The sequence below is a fragment of the Coregonus lavaretus genome (assembly GCF_964263955.1).
Source record: "Coregonus lavaretus genome assembly, chromosome: 8".
NCBI lineage: Eukaryota > Metazoa > Chordata > Actinopteri > Salmoniformes > Salmonidae > Coregonus > Coregonus lavaretus.
This window is the reverse complement of record NC_139995.1, coordinates 61,622,363-61,644,651: the sequence shown is the minus strand read 5'-3', so window position 1 is coordinate 61,644,651 and position 22,289 is coordinate 61,622,363. Positions and strand designations below refer to the sequence as shown.

The 22,289-nt window shown below is 41.6% G+C and overlaps 1 protein-coding gene across 1 annotated transcript in view; it reads right to left on the bottom strand.

The window, feature by feature from the left end:
• The window catches only part of ptpdc1a (protein tyrosine phosphatase domain containing 1a), a 138,792-nt gene that overhangs the window by 43,336 nt on the left and 73,167 nt on the right, over positions 1-22,289 (bottom strand). The window contains 2 exon segments of the mRNA XM_084167146.1: positions 17,493-17,611; positions 19,015-19,095. Of these exon segments, the coding sequence (XP_084023272.1) occupies positions 17,493-17,611; positions 19,015-19,095 (200 nt within the window).

The window sequence follows — 22,289 nt, the reverse complement described above, 5'->3', positions numbered from 1 at the left end:
GTACTATAGACTACTGCTACAGTACTATAGACTACTGCCTGCTACAGTACTATAGACTACTGCCTGCTACAGTACTATAGACTACTGCTACAGTACTATAGACTACTGCTACAGTACTATAGACTACTGCCTGCTACAGTACTATAGACTACTGCTACAGTACTATAGACTACTGCCTGCTACAGTACTATAGACTACTGCCTGCTACAGTACTATAGACTACTGCTACAGTACTATAGACTACTGCTACAGTACTATAGACTACTGCTACAGTACTATAGACTACTGCTACATTACTATAGACTACTGCTACAGTACAATAGACTACTGCCTGCTACAGTACTATAGACTACTGCCTGCTACAGTACTATAGACTACTGCTACAGTACTATAGACTACTGCTACAGTACTATAGACTACTGCTACAGTACTATAGACTACTGCTACATTACTATAGACTACTGCTACAGTACAATAGACTACTGCCTGCTACAGTACTATAGACTACTGCCTGCTACAGTACTATAGACTACTGCTACAGTACTATAGACTACTGCTACAGTACTATAGACTACTGCTACAGTACTATAGACTACTGCTACATTACTATAGACTACTGCTACAGTACAATAGACTAATGCCTGCTACATTACTATAGACTACTGCTACATTACTATAGACTACTGCTACAGTACAATAGACTAATGCCTGCTACATTACTATAGACTACTGCTACATTACTATAGACTACTGCTACAGTACTATAGACTACTGCCTGCTACAGTACTATAGACTACTGCCTGCTACAGTACTCTAGACTACTGCTACAGTACTCTAGACTACTGCTACAGTACTATAGACTACTGCTACAGTACTATAGACTACTGCTACAGTACTATAGACTACTGCCTGCTACAGTACTATAGACTACTGCCTGCTACAGTACTATAGACTACTGCTACAGTACTATAGACTACTGCCTGCTACAGTACTATAGACTACTGCCTGCTACAGTACTATAGACTACTGCTACAGTACTATAGACTACTGCTACAGTACTATAGACTACTGCTACAGTACTATAGACAATTTATTTTTTGGCCAACTCAGTCGGGGTCTGAAATTACTGTTGCCGGGTAGAACAGTAGAACACAAGGTGCAATTTAGAAATGTGTTTATACATCATCAGTTTCCTCTTATGTCAGGACTGATACTCAGTTAGTCCATGTCAGCTAACAGATTGGTACTCAGTTAGTCCATGTCAGCTAACAGATTGGTACTCAGTTAGTCCATGTCAGCTAACAGATTGGTACTCAGTTAGTCCATGTCAGCTAACAGATTGGTACTCAGTTAGTCCATGTCAGCTAACAGATTGGTACTCAGTTAGTCCATGTCAGCTAACAGATTGGTACTCACCTAGTCCATGTCAGCTAACAGATTGGTACTCAGTTAGTCTATGTCAGCTAACAGATTGGTACTCAGTTAGTCCATGTCAGCTAACAGATTGGTACTCAGTTTTTCCATGTCAGCTAACAGATTGGTACTCACCTAGTCCATGTCAGCTAACAGATTGGTACTCAGTTAGTCTATGTCAGCTAACAGATTGGTACTCAGTTAGTCCATGTCAGCTAACAGATTGGTACTCAGTTAGTCCATGTCAGCTAACAGATTGGTACTCACCTAGTCCATGTCAGCTAACAGATTGGTACTCAGTTAGTCTATGTCAGCTAACAGATTGGTACTCAGTTAGTCCATGTCAGCTAACAGATTGGTACTCAGTTAGTCCATGTCAGCTAACAGATTGGTACTCACCTAGTCCATGTCAGCTAACAGATTGGTACTCAGTTAGTCCATGTCAGCTAACAGATTGGTACTCAGTTAGTCCATGTCAGCTAACAGATTGGTACTCAGCTAGTCCATGTCAGCTAACAGATTGGTACTCAGTTAGTCCATGTCAGCTAACAGATTGGTACTCAGTTAGTCCATGTCAGCTAACAGATTGGTACTCAGTTAGTCCATGTCAGCTAACAGATTGGTACTCAGTTAGTCCATGTCAGCTAACAGATTGGTACTCACCTAGTCCATGTCAGCTAACAGATTGGTACTCAGCTAGTCCATGTCAGCTAACAGATTGGTACTCAGCTAGTCCATGTCAGCTAACAGATTGGTACTCAGCTAGTCCATGTCAGCTAACAGATTGGTACTCAGTTAGTCCATGTCAGCTAACAGATTGGTACTCAGTTAGTCCATGTCAGCTAACAGATTGGTACTCAGTTAGTCCATGTCAGCTAACAGATTGGTACTCAGTTAGTCCATGTCAGCTAACAGATTGGTACTCAGCTAGTCCATGTCAGCTAACAGATTGGTACTCAGCTAGTCCATGTCAGCTAACAGATTGGTACTCAGCTAGTCCATGTCAGCTAACAGTGCCCAGCTATCTAAACGTAGTAATCATGGTCCAGCCAGGGGCCCCCATTGATTTTGTTAGTCAGTCTCACTTAGATATCATATAGAGTTGAAGTCGGAAGTTTACATACACTTAGGTTGGAGTCATTAAAACTCGTTTTTTCAACCACTCCACAAATTTCTTGTTAACAAACTATAGTTTTGGCAAGTCGGTTAGGACATCTACTTTGTGCATGACACAAGTAATTTTTCCAACAATTGTTTACAGACAGATTATTTCACTTATAATTCACTGTATCACAATTCCAGTGGGTCAGAAGTTTACATACACTAAGTAGACTTTGCCTTTAAACAGCTTGGAAAATTCCAGAAAATGATGTCATGGCATTAGACGCTTCTTATAGGCTAATTGACATGATTTGAGTCAATTGGAGGTGTATTTGTGAATGTATTTCAAGGCCTACCTTCAAACTCAGTGCCTCTTTGCTTGACATCATGGGAAAATCAAAAGAAATCAGCCAAGACCTCAGCAAAAAAATTCTAGACCTCAACAAGTCTGGTTCATCCTTGGGAGCAATTTCCAAACGCCTGAAGTTACCACGTTCATCTGTACAAACAATAGTACGCAAGTATAAACACCATGGGACCACGCAGCCGTTATACCGCTCAGGAAGGAGACGCGTTCTCCTAGAGATGAACGTACTTTGGTGCGAAAAGTGCAAATCAATCCCAGAACAACAGCAAAGGACCTTGTGAAGATGCTGGAGGAAACAGGTACAAAAGTATCTATATCCACAGTAAAACGAGTCCTATATCGACATAACCTGAAAGGCTGCTCAGCAAGGAAGAAGCCAATGCTCCAAAACCGCCATAAAAAAGACAGACTACGGTTTGCAACTGCACATGGGGACAAGGATTGTACTTTTTGGAGAAATATCCTCTCGTCTGATGAAACAAAAATAGAACTGTTTGGCCATAAATACCATCGTTATGTTTGGAGGAAAAAGGGGGTAGCTTGCAAGCCGAAGAACACCATCCCAACCGTGAAGCACGGGGGTGGCAGCATCATGCTGTGGGGTGCTTTGCTGCAGGAGGAACTGGTGCACTTCACAAAATAGATGGCATCATGAGGAAGGAAAATTATGTGGATATATTGAAGCAACATCTCAAGACATCAGTCAGGAAGTTAAAGCTTGGTCGCAAATGGGTCTTCCAAATGGACAATGACCCCAAGCATACTTCCAAAGTTGTGGCAAAATGGCTTAAGGACAACAGTGTCAAGGTATTGGAGTGGCCATCACAAAGCCCCGACCTCAATCCTATTGAACATTTGTGGGCAGAACTGAAAAAGCGTGTGCGAGCAAGGAGGCCTACAAACCTGACTCAGATACACCAGCTCTGTCAGGAGGAATGGGCCAAAATTCACCCAACTTATTGTGGGAAGCTTGTGGAAGGCTACCCGAAACGTTTGACGCAAGTTAAACAATTCAAAGGCAATGCTACCAAAATACTAATTGAGTGTATGTAAACTTCTGACCCACTGGGAATGTGATGAAAGAAATAAAAGCTGAAATAAATCATTCTATCTACTATTATTCTGACATTTCACATTCTTAAAATAAAGTGGTGATCCTAACTGACCTAAGACAGGGAATTTTTACTAGGATTAAATGTCAGGAATTGTGAAAAACTGAGTTTAAATGTATTTGGCTAAGGTGTATGTAAACTTCAACTGTAGAATACTGCAAACATTTCTCTCCACCCTATGGCAAAATATTTAGACTTGCAGGAAATTAGCTGGAAAACAGCACATTTTCATCTCCGCCCCATAGCAAAATGAGTAAAATTACATGACATTAGTTATACAATTGCAAAGGTGGATCACTGGCCACGGGCAGCATTTGGTAAGCTAACACACCCACACACACACTCACCTCCACCTCCCTGCTCCGTTTTCAGGTCCGTTAGCAATGTGGGTTGACACACAAGTTAACTTATCGATCTCAGTTCATACATTACACACATTGTTCTTACCTCCCTTCAGTAACATGGCAAAATGTGTAGAATTGCACGAAATCAACTCTAAAACGTTAAACAATGGTTATCCCCTGTCAAAAGGGGGGCACCTAAAATATTTAGCTCGCTATGTGGCGGTGGTGGGGGGGGGGGGGTATGTTGTTAGGCATCAATGGAAAGTCCTGAGATATACATTCTATAATCTACAGTGTGTGTTGTGTGTGTGTGTGTGTGTGTGTGTGTGTGTTGTGTGTAGCTGCAGAAAAACCAATCTCAGGAGAGCTCGTTAGCCACAGGATGTCAGAGGGTTGCTAGCTCAGCTCACAGAGGACCTACTTTCTATAGGATCAACAGTAAGATAATCACTGGCTATGGTAATGAACACACACTGTTAGATGAGGTTGGATCAACAGTAAGATAATCACTGGCTATGGTAATGAACACACGCTGTTAGATGAGGTTGGATCAACAGTAAGATAATCACTGGCTATGGTAATGAACACACACTGTTAGATGAGGTTGGATCAACCGTAAGATAATCACTGGCTATGGTAATAATATAATAATAATAATATGCCATTTAGCAGACGCTTTTATCCAAAGCGACTTACAGCACACGCTGTTAGATGAGGTTGGATCAACCGTAAGATAATCACTGGCTATGGTAATGAACACACGCTGTTAGATGAGGTTGGATCAACCGTAAGATAATCACTGGCTATGGTAATGAACACACACTGTTAGATGAGGTTGGATCAACAGTAAGATAATGTACTGGCTATGGTAATGAACACACACTGTTAGATGAGGTTGGATCAACAGTAAGATAATGCACAGGCTATGGTAATGAACACACACTGTTAGATGAGGTTGGATCAACGGTAAGATAATGCACTGGCTATGGTAATGAACACACACTGTTAGATGAGGTTGGATCAACAGTAAGATAATGCACTGGCTATGGTAATGAACACACGCTGTTAGATGAGGTTGGATCAACGGTAAGATAATGCACTGGCTATGGTAATGAACACACACTGTTAGATGAGGTTGGATCAACAGTAAGATAATGCACTGCAGAAAAAAAAGGGCTACAATAAGAATTATTCAGTACTTCTCTGTTGGAGCAACATCCCCTAAACTACACTAGCTCATATAAATACCTTGGATTCCTTTCTGATGGATGTATAAAGTCTCTATCAGATTGTGCAGGCAGAGCGTTGGGGTCTGTTGGTAGTACACTGAACATCTATTAAGACCTTGGCTATTGGACATATTCACAGCTCTAGAATGAATGTGTTTCTCCTGTACTGAACTATGCTGCTGGAATCTGGGTTTGTAAAGAATCCAAAACAGCTAACTCTATTCAAAACAGAGACATGGATGTTTCCTTGGAAAACAGAGACATAGATGTTTCCTTGGAAAACAGAGACATAGATGTTTCCTTGGAAAACAGAGACATAGATGTTTCCTTGGAAAACAGAGACATAAATGTTTCCTTGGAAAACAGAGACATAGATGTTTCCTTGGAATGCATAAGCTTGCCCCAACACATGTTTAGAAATAAGTTATGACGCAATGTCAACATGATCAAACATAAGTTAACACTTAGCTACGAAGAAAAATTGGCAACTGATATACAGTGCCTTCAGAAAGTATTCACACCCCTTGACTTTTTCCACATTTTGTTGTGTTACAGCCTGAATTTAAAATGGATCAAATGTATATATATTGTTTCACTGGCCTACACACAATACCCCATAATGTCAAAGTGGAATTATGTTTGACAAATTAATTTAAAACGAAAAGTTAAAATATCATGAGTCAATAAAGTATTCAACCCCTTTGTTATGGTAAGTCTAAATATGTTCTGGAGTAAAACTGTGCTTAACAAGTCACATAATAATGTGTGTAATAATAGTTTTAACATGAATGACTACCTCATCTCTGTACCCCACACATACAATGATCTGTAAGGTCCCTCAGTCGAGCAGTGGATTTCAAACACAGATTCAACCACAAAGACCAGGGAGGTTTTCCAATGCCTCGCAAAGAAGGGCTCCTATTGGTAGATGGGTACAAATAAAAAAGTAAGATATTGAATATCTCTTTGAGCATGGTGAAGCTATTAATTACACTTTGGATGGTGTATCAATACACCCAGTCACTACAAAGATACAGGCGTCCTTCCTAACTCAGTTGCCGGAGAGGAAGGAAACCGCTCAGGGATTTCACCATGAGGCCAATGGTGACTTTAAAACTGTTACAGAGTTTAATGGCTGTGAGAACACTGGGTATTCTATATTCTCTGTGTATTCTATACTCTATATTCTCTGTGTATTCTATATTATATATTCTCTGTGTATTCTATATTATATATTCTCTGTGTATTCTATATTCTCTGGGTATTCTATATTATATATTCTCTGTGTATTCCTTTATTCTCTGTGTATTCTATATTCTACATTCTCTGTGTATTCTATATTCTATATTATCTGTGTATTCTATATTCTCTATGTATTCTATATTCTCTGTGTATTCTATATTATATATTCTCTGTGTATTCTATATTATCTGTGTATTGTATATTCTATATGGTCTGTGTATTCTATATTGTGTATGTATTCAGGGTCCCCTGTAGCTCAGTTGGTAGAGCATGGCGCTTGCAACGCCAGGGTTGTGGGTTCGTTTCCCAAGGGGGGCCAGTATGAAAATGTATGCACTCACTAACTGTAAGTCGCTCTGGATAAGAGTGTCTGCTAAATGACTAAAATGTAATGTTGTAGTTACTCCACAATACTAACCTAATTGACAGAGTGAAAAGAAGGAAGCCTGTTCAAAATAAAAAATATTGTAAAACATGCATCCTGTTTGCAAAAAGGCACTAAAGTAATACTGCAAAAAATGTGGCTAAGCAATTAACTTCTTGTCCTGAATACAAAGTGTTATGTTTGGGGCAAATCCAATACAACACATTACTGCGTTCCATATTTTCAAGCATAGTGGTGGCTGAATCATGTAATAGGTATGCTTATAATTGTTAAGGACTGGGGAGTTTTTTAGGATAAAAAAGAAACAGAATGGAGCTAAGCACAGGCAAAATCCTAGAGGAAAATCTGGTTCAGTCTGCTTTCCACCAGACACTGGGAGATGAGTTCATCTTTCAGCAGGACAATAACCTAAAACACAAGGCCAAATCTAGACTGGAGTTGGTTACCAAGAAGATTGTGAATGTTCCTGAGTGGTCGAGTTACGGTTTTGAATTAAATCTACTTGAAAATCTATGGCAAGACCTGAAAATGTTTATCTAGCAATGATCAACAACCAATTTGAGCTTGAAGAATTTTAAAAAGAATAATGGGCAAATGTTGCACAAACCAGGTGTGGAGACTTACAGTGGGGAGAACAAGTATTTGATACACTGCCGATTTTGCAGGTTTTCCTACTTACAAAGCATGTAGAGGTCTGTAATTGTTATCATAGGGACACTTCAACTGTAAGAGACAGAATCTAAAACAAAAATACAGAAAATCACATTGTATGATTTTTAAGTAATTAATTTGCATTTTATTGCATGACATAAGTATTTGATCACCTACCAACCAGTAAGAATTCTGGCTCTCACAGACCTGTTAGTTTTTCTTTAAGAAGCCCTCCTGTTCTCCACTCATTACCTGTATTAACTGCACCTGTTTGAACTCGTTACCTGTATAAAAGACACCTGTCCACACACTCAATCAAACAGACTCCAACCTCTCCACAATGGCCAAGACCAGAGAGCTGTGTAAGGACATCAGGGATAAAATTGTAGACCTGCACAAGGCTGGGATGGGCTACAGGACAATAGGCAAGCAGCTTGGTGAGAAGGCAACAACTGTTGGCGCAATTATTAGAAAATGGAAGAAGTTCAAGATGACGGTCAATAACCCTCGGTCTGGGGCTCCATGCAAGATCTCACCTCATGGGGCATCACTGATCATGAGGAAGGTGAGGGATCAGCCCAGAACTACACGGCAGGACCTGGTCAATGACCTGAAGAGAGCTGGGACCACAGTCTCAAAGAAAACCATTAGTAACACACTACGCCGTCATGGATTAAAATCCTGCAGCGCACGCAAGGTCCCCCTGCTCAAGCCAGCGCATGTCCAGGCCCGTCTGAAGTTTGCCAATGACCATCTGGATGATCCAGAGGAGGAATGGGAGAAGGTCATGTGGTCTGATGAGACAAAAATAGAGCTTTTTGGTCTAAACTCCACTCGCCGTGTTTGGAGGAAGAAGAAGGATGAGTACAACCCCAAGAACACCATCCCAACCGTGAAGCATGGAGGTGGAAACATCATTCTTTGGGGATGCTTTTCTGCAAAGGGGACAGGACGACTGCACCGTATTGAGGGGAGGATGGATGGGGCCATGTATCGCAAGATCTTGGCCAACAACCTCCTTCCCTCAGTAAGAGCATTGAAGATGGATCGTGGCTGGGTCTTCCAGCATGACAACGACCCGAAACACAGCCAGGGCAACTAAGGAGTGTCTCCGTAAGAAGCATCTCAAGGTCCTGGAGTGGCCTAGCCAGTCTCCAGACCTGAACCCAATATAAAATCTTTGGAGGGAGCTGAAAGTCCGTATTGCCTAGCGACAGCCCCGAAACCTGAAGGATCTGGAGAAGGTCTGTATGGAGGAGTGGGCCAAAATCCCTGCTGCAGTGTGTGCAAACCTGGTCAAGACCTACAGGAAACGTATGATCTCTGTAATTGCAAACAATGGTTTCTGTACCAAATATTAAGTTCTGCTTTTCTGATGTATCAAATACTTATGTCATGCAATAAAATGCAAATTAATTACTTAAAAATCATACAATGTGATTTTTTGGATTTTTGTTTTAGATTCCGTCTCTCACAGTTGAAGTGTCCCTATGATAAAAATTACAGACCTCTACATGCTTTGTAAGTAGGAAAACCTGCAAAATTGGCAGTGTATCAAATACTTGTTCTCCCCACTGTACCTTACATTTACATTTTAGTCATTTAGCAGACGCTCTTATCCAGAGCGACTTACAGGAGCAATTAGGGTTAAGTGCCTTGCTCAAGGGCACAGACAGATTTTTCACCTAGTTGGCTCGGGGATTAGAACCAGCGACCTTTCGGTTACTGGCACAACGCTCTTAACCACTAAGCTACCTGCCTCCCTTTGAGACTTACCCAGAAAGATTCACAGCTGTAATCGCTGCCAAAGGTGCTTCTACAAAGTATTGACTCAGGGGTGTGAATACTATGTAATACTATTATATTATTACTATTAGTATACTAATACTTATGTAAATTAGATACTTCTGTATTTCATTTTCAATACATTTGTAAAAATGTCCAAAAACATGTTTTCACTTTGTCATTATGGGGTATTGTGTGTAGATGGGGGAGGAAAAAAATTCAATTTAATCCATTTTGAATTCAGGCTGAAACACAACAAAATGTGGAATAAGTCAAGGGGTGTGAATACTTTCTGAAGGCGCTGTAGCTGCTAAAACAAAAACTCAGATCAAAAACACCTGTAGTCCAGAACCCGATGTCACCTCTCAGATCAAAAACACCTGTAGTCCAGAACCCGATGTCACCTCTCAGATCCAAAACACCTGTAGTCCAGAACCCGAAGTCACCTCTCAGATCAAAAACACCTGTAGTCCAGAACCCGATGTCACCTCTCAGATCAAAAACACCTGTAGTCCAGAACCCGATGTCACCTCTCAGATCCAAAACACCTGTAGTCCAGAACCCGATGTCACCTCTCAGATCAAAAACACCTGTAGTCCAGAACCCGATGTCACCTCTCAGATCAAAAACACCTGTAGTCCAGAACCCGATGTCACCTCTCAGATCAAAAACACCTGTAGTCCAGAACCCGATGTCACCTCTCAGATCAAAAACACCTGTAGTCCAGAACCCGATGTCACCTCTCAGATCAAAAACACCTGTAGTCCAGAACCCGATGTCACCTCTCAGATCCAAAACACCTGTAGTCCAGAACCCGATGTCACCTCTCAGTTCAAAAACACCTGTAGTCCAGAACCCGATGTCACCTCTCAGTTCAAAAACACCTGTAGTCCAGAACCCGATGTCACCTCTCACCTAACCAGAAACCAAAGGTCTGCGTGACCAGTTGAGAACCGGGACACTGCTTCTGGCTATTGAAGTAGGTACAGTTGGTTCAATGGTATAGATGAAGAAGAGGTACTATTAACTGACTGTGATTTAGGGGAGGTGGAGAATGAACTGAACTTTCTATTTAGGGGAGGTGGAGAATGAACTGAACTTTCTATTTAGGGGTCATGTAGAATGAACAGCACTTTTATTTTACTTTCCTTTATATGATGATTTACAATATGTATGTTCAGTGCATTTGGAAAGTATGAAAAAATGTATGCGCTCACTAACTGTAAGTCGCTCTCGATAAGAGAATCTGCTAAATGACTAACATGTAAATGTATTCAGAATATGTTACAGCCTTATTCTAAAATTGATTTTTTTTTTTATATATATCCTCATCAATCTACACACAATACCTCATAATGACAAAGCAAAACAGGTTTTAGAATTTAAAAAAATAAAAATAAAAAATAAGATTTAACATCACATTTGCGTAGGTATTCAGACCCTTTACTCAGTACTTTGTTGAAGCACCTTTGGCAGCGATTACAGCCTTGAGTCTTCTTGGGTATGACGCTATAAGCTTGGCATACCTGTATTTGGGGAGTTTCTCCCATTCTTCTCTGCAGATCCTCTCAAGCTCTGTCAGGTTGGATGGGGAGCGTCGCTGCACAGCTATTTTCAGGTCTCTCCAGAGATGTTCGATCGGGTTCAAGTCCGGGCTCTGGCTGGGCCACTCAAGGACATTCAGAGACTTGTCCTGAAGCCACTCCTGCGTTGTCTTGGCTGTGTGCTTAGGGTCATTGTCGTGTTGGAAGGTGAACCTTCGCCCCCCAGTCTAAGGTCCTGAGCGCTCTGGAGCAGGTTTTCATCAAAGATCTCGCTGTACTTTGCTCCGTTCATCTTTCCCTCGATCATGACTAGTGTCCCAGTCCCTGTTGCTGAAAAACCACCCCACAGCATGATGCTGCCACCACCATGCTTCACCGTAGGGTTGGTGCCAGGTTTCCTCCAGACGTGACGCTTGGCATTCAGGCCAAAGAGTTCAATCTTGGTTTCATCAGATCAGAGAGTCTTGTTTCTCGTGGTCTGAGAGTCCTTTAGGTGCCTTTTGGCAAACTCCAAGCGGGCTGTCATGTGCCTTTTACTGAGGAGTGGCTTCCGTCTGGCCACTCTACCATGAAGGCCTGATTGGTGGAGTGCTGCAGAGATGGTTGTCCTTCTGGAAGTTTCTCCCATCTCCACAGAGGAACTCTGGAGCTCTGTCATAGTGACCATTGGGTTCTTGGTCACCTCCCTGACCAAGGCCCTTCTCCTCCAATTGCTCAGTTTGGCCGGGCGGCCAGCTCTAGGAAGAGTATTGGTGGTTCCAAACTTCTTCCATTTAAGAATGATGGAGGCCACTGTGTTGTTGGGGACCTTAAATGCTGCAGAGATTTTTTGGCACCCTTCCCCAGATCTGTGCCTCGACACAATCCTGGCTTGGTTTTTGCTCTGACATGCACTGTCAACTGTGGGACCTTATATAGACTGATGTGTGCCTTTCCAAATCATGTCCAATCAATTAAATGTACCACAGGTGGACTCCAATCAAGTTGTAGAAACATCTCAAGGATGGTCAATGGAAACAGGATGCACCTGAGCTCAATTTCGAGTCTAATAGCAAAGGGTCTGAAAACGTATGTAAATAAGGTATTTCTGTTTTTGTTTTGTCATTATGGGGTATTGTGTGTAGATTGATGAGGAAAAAAAACAATTTCATCAATTTTAGAATAAGGCTGTAACGTAACAAAATGTAGAAAAAGTCAAGGGGTCTGAATACTTTCCTAATGCACTGTATAAAAAATATATATAATATATATATATATACATACAGTGGGGGAAAAAAGTATTTAGTCAGCCACCAATTGTGCAAGTTCTCCCACTTAAAAAGATGAGAGAGGCCTGTAATTTTCATCATAGGTACACGTCAACTATGACAGACAAATTGAGAAAAAAATCCAGAAAATCACATTGTAGGATTGTTAATGAATTTATTTGCAAATTATGGTGGAAAATAAGTATTTGGTCACCTACAAACAAGCAAGATTTCTGGCTCTCACAGACCTGTAACTTCTTCTTTAAGAGGCTCCTCTGTCCTCCACTCGTTACCTGTATTAATGGCACCTGATTGAACTTGTTATCAGCATAAAAGACACCTGTCCACAACCTCAAACAGTCACACTCCAAACTCCACTATGGCCAAGACCAAAGAGCTGTCAAAGGACACCAGAAACAAAATTGTAGACCTGCACCAGGCTGGGAAGACTGAATCTGCAATAGGTAAGCAGCTTGGTTTGAAGAAATCAACTGTGGGAGCAATTATTAGGAAATGGAAGACATACAAGACCACTGATAATCTCCCTCGATCTGGGGCTCCACGCAAGATCTCACCCCGTGGGGTCAAAATGATCACAAGGACGGTGAGCAAAAATCCCAGAACCACACGGGGGGACCTAGTGAATGACCTGCAGAGAGCTGGGACCAAAGTAACAAAGCCTACCATCAGTAACACACTACGCCGCCAGGGACTCAAATCCTGCAGTGCGAGACGTGTCCCCCTGCTTAAGCCAGTACATGTCCAGGCCCGTCGGAAGTTTGCTAGAGTGCATTTGGATGATCCAGAAGAGGATTGGAAGAATGTCATATGGTCAGATGAAACCAAAATATAACTTTTTGGTAAAAACTCAACTCATCGTGTTTGGAGGACAAAGAATGCTGAGTTGCATCCAAAGAACACCACACCTACTGTGAAGCATGGGGGTGGAAACATCATGCTTTGGGGCTGTTTTTCTGCAAAGGGACCAGGACGACTGATCCGTGTAAAGGAAAGAATGAATGGGGCCATGTATTGTGAGATTTTGAGTGAAAACCTCCTTCCATCAGCAAGGGCATTGAAGATGAAACGTGGCTGGGTCTTTCAGCATGACAATGATCCCAAACACACCGCCCGGGCAACGAAGGAGTGGCTTCGTAAGAAGCATTTCAAGGTCCTGGAGTGGCCTAGCCAGTCTCCAGATCTCAACCCCATAGAAAATCTTTGGAGGGAGTTGAAAGTCCGTGTTGCCCAGCGACAGCCCCAAAACATCACTGCTCTAGAGGAGATCTGCATGGAGGAATGGGCCAAAATACCAGCAACAGTGTGTGAAAACCTTGTGAAGACTTACAGAAAACGTTTGACCTGTGTCATTGCCAACAAAGGGTATATAACAAAGTATTGAGAAACTTTTGTTATTGACCAAATACTTATTTTCCACCATAATTTGCAAATAAATTCATTAAAAATCCTACAATGTGATTTTCAGGATTTTCTTTTCTCATTTTGTCTGTCATAGTTGACGTGTACCTGTGATGAAAATTACAGGCCTCACTCATCTTTTTAAGTGGGAGAACTTGCACAATTGGTGGCTGACTAAATACTTTTTTCCCCCACTGTATGTATGTATGTATATATATACAGTGCCCTCCACAATTATTGGCACCCCTGTTTAAGATGTGGTCGAGGACTTCCAAAAATTCTCCTTTTTTTTTTTAACAACATAGAACCCAAATGCAAAAAAAGAGAAAAATCCAACCTTTTATTTAAGTACATTACTTTGGTGGTAAAAAAAAAATCAAAAATTTAAATAAAAAAAACTTGAAATAATGTGTCCCACAATTATTGGCACCCCTAACAATTCCGCTGAAATTTTTAATTGATTTTTTTAAAAATATATTTTTCTGTAGTTGCTAAAGTTGGTCAGGGTATCTAGGAACTTTTAATTAGTAATTCATGACTTCCTGTTTCCCTGGGGTATAAATATGACGTGACACAGAGGCCTAATTCTCTTACCCATTTGTCAACATGGCAAAGACAAGAGAACACACCATTCAAGTAAGGCAGATTTGTGTCGACCTTCATAAGTCAGGCAATGGCTACAAGAAAACAGCCACTCGCCTTAACTTGCCCGTATCTACAGTCAGAGGAATCATTAAGAAGTTTAAAACAACTGGAACAGTGACAAACAAGGCTGGAAGAGGTCCCAAGTTTATCTTGCCACAACGCACAGTGAGGAGGATGGTAAGAGAAGTAAAAAAAAGTCCTAAGCTCACTGTCACAGAATTGCATCAAAGAGTGGCATCTTGGGGTCACAACGTCTCCAAAACAACCATCAGACATTTTACATTTACATTTTAGTCATTTAGCAGACGCTCTTATCCAGAGCGACTTACATATTTTTTTTTTATACTGGCCCCCCGTGGGAAACGAACCCACAACCCTGGCGTTGCAAACGCCATGCTCTATCAACTGAGCTACATCCCTGCCGGCCATTCCCTCCCCTACCCTGGACGACGCTGGGCCAATTGTGCGCCGCCCATGAGTCTCCCGGTCGCGGCCGGCGGCGACAGAGCCTGGATTCGAACCAGGATCTCTAGTGGCACAGTTAGCACTGCGATGCAGTGCCTTAGACCACTGCGCCACTCAGGAGTAATGGGCCAAACGCTCTCTACATGCCAACAAGCTGTTTGGGAGGCATGCAAGGAAAAAGCCTTTTCTCACTAACACTCACAAACGTAAACATCTGGAGTTTGCTAAGCGGCACTGGGACTTCAACTGGGATCGTGTGCTTTGGTCAGATGAGACTAAGATTGAGCTTTTTGGCAACAAACACTCTAAGTGGGTCTGGCGTAAAACAAAAGATGAGTATGCCGAAAAGCACCTCATGCCCACCGTGAAGTATGGTGGAGGATCTGTGATGCTGTGGGCCTGTTTCTCTTCCAAAGGCCCTGGGAACCTTGTTAGGGTGCATGGCATTATGAACGCTTTGAACTACCAGGACATTTTAAATAAAAACCTGATGGCCTCTGCCAGAAAGCTGAAGATGGGTCGTCATTGGGTCTTTCAGCAGGATAATGATCCAAAACATGTGGCAAAATCTACACAAAAATGGTTCAGCAGTCACAAACTCAAGGTCCTCCCATGGCCATCTCAGTCCCCAGACCTCAACCCAATCGAAAACCTGTGGGGCGAGCTAAAGAGGAGAGTGCATAAGAGAGGACCCAGGACACTGGATGATCTAGAAAGATTGTGCAAAGAAGAATGGTCAAAGATCCCTCTCTCTGTGTTCTCCAATCTTGTGAAATGTTATAGGAGGAGATTAAGTGCTGTCTTGTTGGCAAAAGGGGGTCCTCGACCACATCTTAAACAGGGGTGCCAATAATTGTGGAGGGCACTGTATATATATATATATATAACAATACACAGAATTCCCAAATTAAAATGAAGAAATGTCAGAATGATCAAAGTCAGAATCCAATATTATATTTTAATATAATTCCAATATTCCGGATTCTGACATTCATCATTCTGACATTTCTTAATTTCTTTCTTTTAATTTTTGGGATTTCTGCGTATTGTTAGGTATTGTTAGGTATACTGCACTGTTGGAGCTAGAAACATAAGTATTTCGCTGCACCTGCGATAACATTTGCTAAATATGTTTATGCGACCAATAAAACATGAATTGATTTCCAGTCCAGTCATTGACTGAAATCCCTATCACCATCACATCATTATATTCCCATTATTAACCCAGTAAGTTAGCTAACAGGTTGGCACTGCCTCAGTGCTTTATACTCTATATACTATGGGTTCAGAATGACACATAAGACAATCAACATGTCATTAACTTATCATCAGCATACTGTTACATGTACAACCACAATGTACACACCTCTACACACTACTACACACCTCTACACACTGCTACTACACACTGCTACACACTGCTACACACTGCTGCTACACACCTCTACACACTGCTGCTACACACTACTACACACTGCTGCTACACACTACTACACACCTCTACACACTGCTACTACACACTGCTGCTACACACTGCTGCTACACACTGCTGCTACACACTGCTGCTACACCACACTGTATATATGTAGGTATGTACAGTATGTGTTTGTGTACGTAGGTATGTGTAGGTAGGTATGTATGTACGTGTGTTTGTGTGTGTACGTAGGTATGTATGTGTGTTTGTGTGTGTACGTAGGTATGTATGTGTAGGTAGGTATGTGAATAAATAAGTATATTATTTGGATACTACAGTGTGTTATAAGACCACGTGGGCTGGGCATCATGAAGATGACATCATAATCAAATAAATAAAATACTGCTAGGTCAGTCAGGGTGGTGTGTGATATCAGAAAACATTACACACTAGTATTCCCTCGTCACTGACTCTTACCTGGCTAGTTAATATATGAGAAAGTGTAAAGAGAGAGAGAGACAGACAGAGAGAGAGGTGGATACTCACTGCCAGCCTCTACGAATATCTCAGGTTGGTATGTGAATCCAGACAGACACAGAGACACACAGACACAAAAAGAGAGAGAGAGAGAGAGAGAAGACAGGCTATGTGCACACTGCCCACAAAATGAGGTGAAAACTGAGCTGCACTTCCTATTCTCCTGCCAAATGTATCACCATATTAGAGACACATATTTCCCTCAGATTACAGAGATCCACAAAGAATTAGAAAACAAACCCAATTTTGATAAACTCCCTTATCTACTGGGTGAAATACCCCAGTGTGCCATCACATAAGCAATATTTGTGACCTTTTGCCACAAGAAAAGGGCAATCAGTGAAGAACAAACACCATTGTAAATACAACCCATATTTACATTTATTTATTTTCCCATTTGTACTTTAACTATTTGCACATTGTTACAACACTGTATATATACATAATATGACATTTGAAATGTCTTTATTCTTTTGGATCTTCTGAGTGTAATGTTTACTGTTCATAGTGATTGTTAATTTCACTTTTGTTTCCTATCTACTTAACCCATGCCAATAAAGCCCTTACATTGAACTGAGGTAGAGATACTCACTGCCAGCCTCCATGAACATCTCAGGTCTGTAGGTGAATCCAGAGTCGTGTTCCAGAGGGTTACCACAGCTGGCATGTTCCCCGGGACGCTGCAGGTTGATCACCGTACGAAGGCCACACCTGGAGGAGCAGCGGGAGGGGACATGTTACCAGCTATCAGCACCACAAATAGGCCTGCCTACACGTCACACCTGAGACCACCAGGAGACTACTAGCTGTCACTAGCTATTAGCACCACCAGGAGACCACTAGCTGTCACTAGCTATTAGCACCACCAGGAGACCACTAGCTGTCACTAGCTATTAACACCACCAGGAGACCACTAGCTGTCACTATCTATTAGCACCACCAGGAGACCACTAGCTGTCACTAGCTATTAGCACAACCAGGAGACCACTAGCTGTCACTATCTATTAGCACCACCAGGAGACCACTAGCTGTCACTAGCTACTAGCACCACCAGGAGACCACTAGCTGTCACTAGCTATTAGCACCACCAGGAGACCACTAGCTGTCACTAGCTATTAGCACCACCAGGAGACCACTAACTGTCACTAGCTATTAGCACCACCAGGAGACGACCAGGAGACCACTAGCTATTAGTACCACTAGCTGTCACTAGCTATTAGCACAACCAGGAGACCACTAGCTGTCACTATCTATTAGCACCACCAGGAGACCACTAGCTGTCACTAGCTACTAGCACCACCAGGAGACCACTAGCTGTCACTAGCTATTAGCACCACCAGGAGACCACTAGCTGTCACTAGCTATTAGCACCACCAGGAGACCACTAGCTGTCACTAGCTATTAGCACCACCAGGAGACCACTAGCTGTCACTAGCTATTAGCACCACCAGGAGACCACTAGCTGTCACTAGCTATTAGCACCACCAGGAGACCACTAGCTGTCACTAGCTATTAGCACCACCAGGAGACCACTAGCTGTCACTAGCTATTAGCACCACCAGGAGACCACTAGCTGTCACTAGCTATTAGCACCACAAGGAGACCACTAGCTGTCACTAGCTATTAGCACCACCAGGAGACCACTAGCTGTCACTAGCTATTAGCACCACCAGGAGACCACTAGCTGTCACTAGCTATTAGCACCACCAGGAGACCACTAGCTGTCACTAGCTATTAGCACCACCAGGAGACCACTAGCTGTCACTAGCTATTAGCACCACCAGGAGACCACTAGCTGTCACTAGCTATTAGCACCACCAGGAGACCACTAGCTGTCACTAGCTATTAGCACCACCAGGAGACCACTAGCTGTCACTAGCTATTAGCACCACCAGGAGACCACTAGCTGTCACTAGCTATTAGCACCACCAGGAGACCACTAGCTGTCACTAGCTATTAGCACCACCAGGAGACCACTAGCTGTCACTAGCTATTAGCACCGCCAGAGATGAATAAATCCTGTCAGTACAACCAGCGGTAGCAAAATACAGATCAAGTAGCAACATTTAGTGTTTTGTCTTCTAAAACACCATACACACAATAAAGGAGAGTACCTTGTAAACTGCTCTATGATATTGTATTTCTCTAGGATTTCAGTAGAAGGCCTTGCCATCGCCAGCAAGTTGTCAGTTATCCTGCAGAGAGAGACAGAAAGAGACAGAAAGAGAAACAGAAAGAGAGAAAGAGAGACAGAGAGACAGAGAGAGGGATTCCATGGTGATTACACAGCAGGACAAACGGAGGGACAGGTCACACCTCATTAATGAATCACATACATGTAATATGAATTATTTGAACAGAGCAGCCCGGAAAACAAGCTGATGAATGACGCTACCAGTTAAGCTGTTGGGCATTAGTTACTGGCCAGTGGTTTAGTGCCATGGCAGTGGAGGAGAGTGGAGAGCGTGTATTGATTACTTTGTGTTTACTTATTGATCAGGTATCTGTGTACAATGGGACATCACCCAGCTGGCTGCCTCGGACATGTGAGGAGCAACATTATAGAGGACACAGGAAAAATGCAGAATATATAGGATACCCAGAGAATACAGGCTACATGTGGTCCTCTGTAGCTCAATTGGTAGAGCACGGCGCTTGTAACGCCAGGGTAGTGGGTTCGATCCCCGGGACCACCCATACGTAAAAATGTATGCATGCATGACTGTAAGTCGCTTTGGATAAAAGTGTCTGCTAAATGGCATATTATTATTACATTTACATTTTAGTCATTTAGCAGACACTCTTATCCAGAGTGACTTACAGTTAGTGAGTGCATACATTTTCATACTGGCCCCCCGTGGGAAACGAACCCACAACCCTGGCGTTGCTGTGTATTCTATACACAGAGAATATAGAATATAGAATACACAGAGAAACTAGAATATGCAGAGAATATAGAATACCCAGAGAATACAGAATATAGAATACACAGAGAATATAGAATATATAGAGAATATAGAATAGAGAAAACACAGAGAATATAGAATACATAGAGAATATAGAATACATAGAGAATATAGAATACCCAGAGAATATCGAATACCCAGAGAATATATAATATAGAATACATAGAGAATATAGAATATAGAATACATAGAGAATATAGAATATATAGAGAATATAGAATAGAGAATACACAGAGAATATAGAATACATAGAGAATATAGAATACCCAGAGAATATCGAATACCCAGAGAATATAGAATATAGAATACATAGATAATATAGAATATAGAATACATAGAGAATATAGAATATAGAATACATAGAGAATATAGAATAGAGAATACACATATAATATAGAATACCCAGATAATGTAGAATATAGAATACACAGAGAATGTAGAATACACAGAGAATGTAGAATATAGAATACCCAGAGAATGTAGAATATAGAATACACAGAGAATGTAGAATACACAGAGAATATAGAATATAGAATAAACAGAGAATGTAGAATATAGAATACACATATAATATAGAATATAGAATACCCAGAGAATATAGAATACATAGAGAATATAGAATATAGAATACACAGAGAATGTAGAATATAGAATACACATATAATATAGAATATAGAATACCCAGAGAATATAGAATATACAGTGGGGAAAAAAAGTATTTAGTCAGCCACCAATTGTGCAAGTTCTCCCACTTAAAAAGATGAGAGATGCCTGTAATTTTCATCATAGGTACACGTCAACTATGACAGACAAATTGAGGAAAAAAAATCCAGAAAATCACATTGTAGGATTTTTTATGAATTTATTTGCAAATTATGGTGGAAAATAAGTATTTGGTCACCTTCAAACAAGCAAGATTTCTGGCTCTCACAGACCTGTAACTTCTTCTTTAAGAGGCTCCTCTGTCCTCCCCTCGTTACCTGTATTAATGGCACCTGTTTGAACTTGTTATCAGTATAAAATACACCTGTCCACAACCTCAAACAGTCACACTCCAAACTCCACTATGGCCAAGACCAAAGAGCTGTCAAAGGACACCAGAAACAAAATTGTAGACCTGCACCAGGCTGGGAAGACTGAATCTGCAATAGGTAAGCAGCTTGGTTTGAAGAAATCAACTGTGGGAGCAATTATTAGGAAATGGAAGACATACAACACCACTGATAATCTCCCTCGATCTGGGGCTCCACGCAAGATCTCACCCCGTGGGGTCAAAATGATCACAAGAACGGTGAGCAAAAATCCCAGAACCACATGGGGGGACCTAGTGAATGACCTGCAGAGAGCTGGGACCAAAGCAACAAAGCCTACCATCAGTAACACACTACGCCGCCAGGGACTCAAATCCTGCTGTGTCCCCCTGCTTAAGCCAGTACATGTCCAGGCCCGTCGGAAGTTTGCTAGAGTGCATTTGGATGATCCAGAAGAGGATTGGGAGAATGTCATATGGTCAGATGAAACCAAAATAGAACTTTTTGGTAAAAACTCAACTTGTCGTGTTTGGAGTACAAAGAATGCTGAGTTGCATCCAAAGAACACCATACCTACTGTGAAGCATGGGGGTGGAAACATCATGCTTTGGGGCTGTTTTTCTGCAAAGGGACCAGGACGACTGATCCGTGTAAAGGAAAGAATGAATGGGGCCATGTATCGTGAGATTTTGAGTGAAAACCTCCTTCCCTCAGCAAGGGCATTGAAGATGAAACGTGGCTGGGTCTTTCAGCATGACAATGATCCCAAACACACCGCCCGGGCAACGAAGGAGTGGCTTCGTAAGAAGCATTTCAAGGTCCTGGAGTGGCCTAGCCAGTCTCCAGATCTCAACCCCATAGAAAATCTTTGGAGGGAGTTGAAAATCTGTGTTGCCTAGCGACAGCCCCAAAACATCACTGCTCTAGAGGAGATCTGCATGGAGGAATGGGCCAAAATACCAGCAACAGTGTGTGAAAACCTTGTGAAGACTTACAGAAAACGTTTGACCTGTGTCATTGCCAACAAAGGGTATATAACAAAGTATTGAGAAACTTTTGTTATTGACCAAATACTTATTTTCCACCATAATTTGCAAATAAATTCATAAAAAATCCTACAATGTGATTTTCTGGATTTTTTTTTCTCATTTTGTCTGTCATAGTTGACGTGTACCTATGATGAAAATTACAGGCCTCTCTCATCTTTTTAAGTGGGAGAACTTGCACAATTGGTGGCTGACTAAATACTTTTTTCCCCCACTGTAGAATACATAGAGAATGTAGAATATAGAATACACAGAGAATATAGGAATACACAGAGAATATAGAATATAGAATACACAGAGAATGTAGAATATAGAATACACAGAGAATGTAGAATACACATATAAT